The 2815-nt window shown below is 30.7% G+C and overlaps 1 protein-coding gene across 4 annotated transcripts; it reads right to left on the bottom strand.

Moving 5' to 3' along the window:
• Window positions 1-775: 775 nt before the first annotated feature.
• On the bottom strand, window positions 776-2053 carry LOC149511553 (uncharacterized). 4 transcript variants are annotated; one of them, XR_016333744.1, is made up of 3 exons: window positions 1712-2053; window positions 1228-1598; window positions 776-1037 (listed from the first exon to the last, which is right to left on the bottom strand). XR_016333744.1 is itself a non-coding variant. In XM_089754627.1 (3 exons), the coding sequence occupies exons 2-3, from the start codon at window positions 1787-1789 to the stop codon at window positions 1332-1334; spliced, it is 345 nt and encodes a 114-aa protein (XP_089610753.1). In that variant the 5' UTR covers window positions 1790-1809; window positions 1888-2053; the 3' UTR covers window positions 776-1331. The 4 variants fall into 4 exon arrangements, 3 of the variants coding, with proteins under 3 accessions (XP_089610753.1, XP_089610752.1, XP_089610751.1); XM_089754627.1 differs by having other exon boundaries at window positions 776-1598; window positions 1712-1809; window positions 1888-2053; XM_089754626.1 differs by having other exon boundaries at window positions 776-1598; window positions 1712-1809; window positions 1919-2053.
• Window positions 2054-2815: the final 762 nt, after the last annotated feature.

Here is a 2815-nt window from a genome sequence, read left to right as displayed (position 1 = left end):
TATTGATTTTAATTTTTCATTCAATTATTTTGAAATCATTATTTGGGAAGAACTTGAAGAAATCCAATTCACCCTCCTCTTGGATCATCATCTCACATAAAAAGCTAACAAAAATAATCCAAACTAAATGATAAAGTGAATTAGATAATTATAATTTCTATTAAAATAAAAAAAATAATTTATATCTCTAAAAAATATTAATCCCCAATGTAGTGGTGGCCACACGCTAACACATGAAGTTAACGAGATAAGATAAAAAGGTTATCATTCAATGTGAAATTTGAAATGATAAGTATACAATAAGTTAGATTTATCAATTTTAGCACAAAAAGTGAAAGTGATATAAATTTTTGATCAAACTGTATATTTTTTATAGAAACAAAAAATATGTTTTGTTTTTATTATATTAACATGAATTATAATATGATAATTTTTATATTTTTATAATACGATAAGTATATACGAATTATCAAATCTATAAAAAAAATAAATTAAATATTATATGTTGCATCTAGATTAACTTTTGATTACAAATTAGTTTTTAATTTGAAATAAGTATTTATCTTTAAAAGCCATTTTTCTTGATATGAAATCATAGACATAAATCATAGACATAAATCTCCGAAATAAAATGTAGATCTTCAACTCAATGTTATTATATATAAAATCAGCGAATAATAATTTAGGAAATGATTCATCGTGTATGGTTTTGAGCCAAATAATTATTCAAACAATATATATCCAAGAGGGAAAATGAAGGATTAGTAGTGTTAGTCCTCAACTCATCATTCAAATGCTAATATTGGAAGACAATTTTTTTTTCTCTAATTAAGAGGATAGCTTCTTACATAAAAAGATTTAAACATGTAACAGGGCATTACATAATCTTAGCCACACCATGATTAAAAGTTTGATTAAAACAAGACGACACATGAAAGCCAAATCCCTAGGGAAAAGGAGAAAGAGGGAGACAGATCTTCAGAACCAACCGAAGCTTGCATTTTATTTTTACTATTAATCCTCTCTTGTGGAGATCCCTACAAAAAGAAAGAACAAAATTATGAATAATCAAATCATCATAGGATCTGATCTGACACATGAAAGGATCGAAGATACATGCATTTCTCTAACCATAGATAAATAGGAAAGGCTAGCTATTAATTGCCGGGGTTTGCAGCATCCCTGGCAGGGTCAGCTAGATTACTTTTGGCTGAACCTAAGAGGTACCTGTGTTTGTTGTTGGCTGAGGGGAGTTACTTGGGGGTTACAGAATAGTTTCCTCTTCAGTACGAACAAGAGGGAGAGAATGATTATTAAGGGAACGCACCAGATCAAAGGCCTTTGTCTTCACCAGCCTGTCGATCGAAAACATCGAGCAAACAGTCAATGTAATCTTGGACCTTAGCATTCAACAGTGCCCCCAAAACATTGACTTGTCCGAGGCGGTGAGTTACAAATTGCAGGCCTCCAAGATTTGGATTTGTGTTACCTTCAAGTTTCAGCAGACAAGCATCCATCCCCTTTGTCAGCTCCGCTTGCACTGCCGTCATCTCAGCTACCAATCCTTCCAACAATTTTACCTGTTCCTTTTCCTTTTTCTTTAATCGTAGAAACAAAGTTGAAAGCAAAGTGTAGTCAGATTTGTCAAGAAAAAACCAAGGAAAAGTGACAAAATATTAAGCCTGAGGATTTGCGAAGAAAATTTGAGTACCAGATCAATCTTGCTTGGGCTCAGCCTATGCTGTTTCTTTCCGGTAACCTTCCGTTCAACTTGCTTTTTTCCGGTCATGACTTCCTCTTGGAATCTTTCTCTAAGTCAACGTAGTTTTTTAATTACTCAAAGCCCAATGGTAAAATAACTGAATATATGCAAGTGAATGAGAGTACTGAAGGTGTAGTGCGATAGTCCATGTCCAACCGTGTAGCCTCGAGCGTAATCGAACGATTTGGACTTTGCCTTACTTATCTGGCTTTTCTTCTTCTTCTTCTTCTTCTCTCCAAGCCCTTTTATCTATCTGAAATTATATAAAAGATTGTTCCTATACAGCCCGTGGAATTTTTGCTTTGAAAAATGGAGTTAGAAAGTTGTTATACCCGTTTAAATATATTTATAAAAAAAATTAATAAAATAATATGATAATAAAAGGACATATTAAAATATTTTACAAACGACCCTTTTACAAAATTTTAAATTAATAAAGTAATATGATAAATAAAAATACGTATAAAAAAATCAAAGACATATAAAAGGACATGAAATAAAATAATATATTGCCTTAACACCATTTTAAAAACTCTTGTACAAATAATATTTGACAAACCAGCTATTAGGTTTAACAATATTTTCGTACTAATGGTGAACGTATAAAAATATTTTTAGAGTTAATTAAGATATCTATCAAGAGTACCATTGCAGCTTATATTAATGATAGAAATTTTTATGATGTTAAAAGACAGTTATGCATTTTTAATGAATTTGAGTTTTATGCACCATCTACATTTGTAGCACATAAAATTCAAATATTGGTTTTTTTTTTTCTTTTGAGAAAAAATAAACTTAATCAATTTATTACATCTAGTTGGGTTGTAGTAAGTTCTGAATTGTAGTCACCATCATTCATCACCAGAATCAATCTACTTTATCTCAATGTTGCCCTTAATGCAAGCAGACATGTACGTATTTATGTATCTCAAATTAAATATTCTTAAACTGATAATACTGCATAAAATTAAAATTGAAAGCCTAAATTAAGCCAAGAATCTTAGGTACAACGACAAGTTAAGAACCAAAAGGAAAAAGGCCACACCAAGCCTA

Source organism: Durio zibethinus, chromosome 25, assembly GCF_047325235.1.
Source record: "Durio zibethinus cultivar Kanyao isolate XHJ-2024 chromosome 25, ASM4732523v1, whole genome shotgun sequence".
Taxonomy (NCBI): Eukaryota; Viridiplantae; Streptophyta; class Magnoliopsida; order Malvales; family Malvaceae; genus Durio; species Durio zibethinus.
Note: the sequence above shows the minus strand (reverse complement) of the source record. Positions and strands in the feature narration are given on the sequence as shown.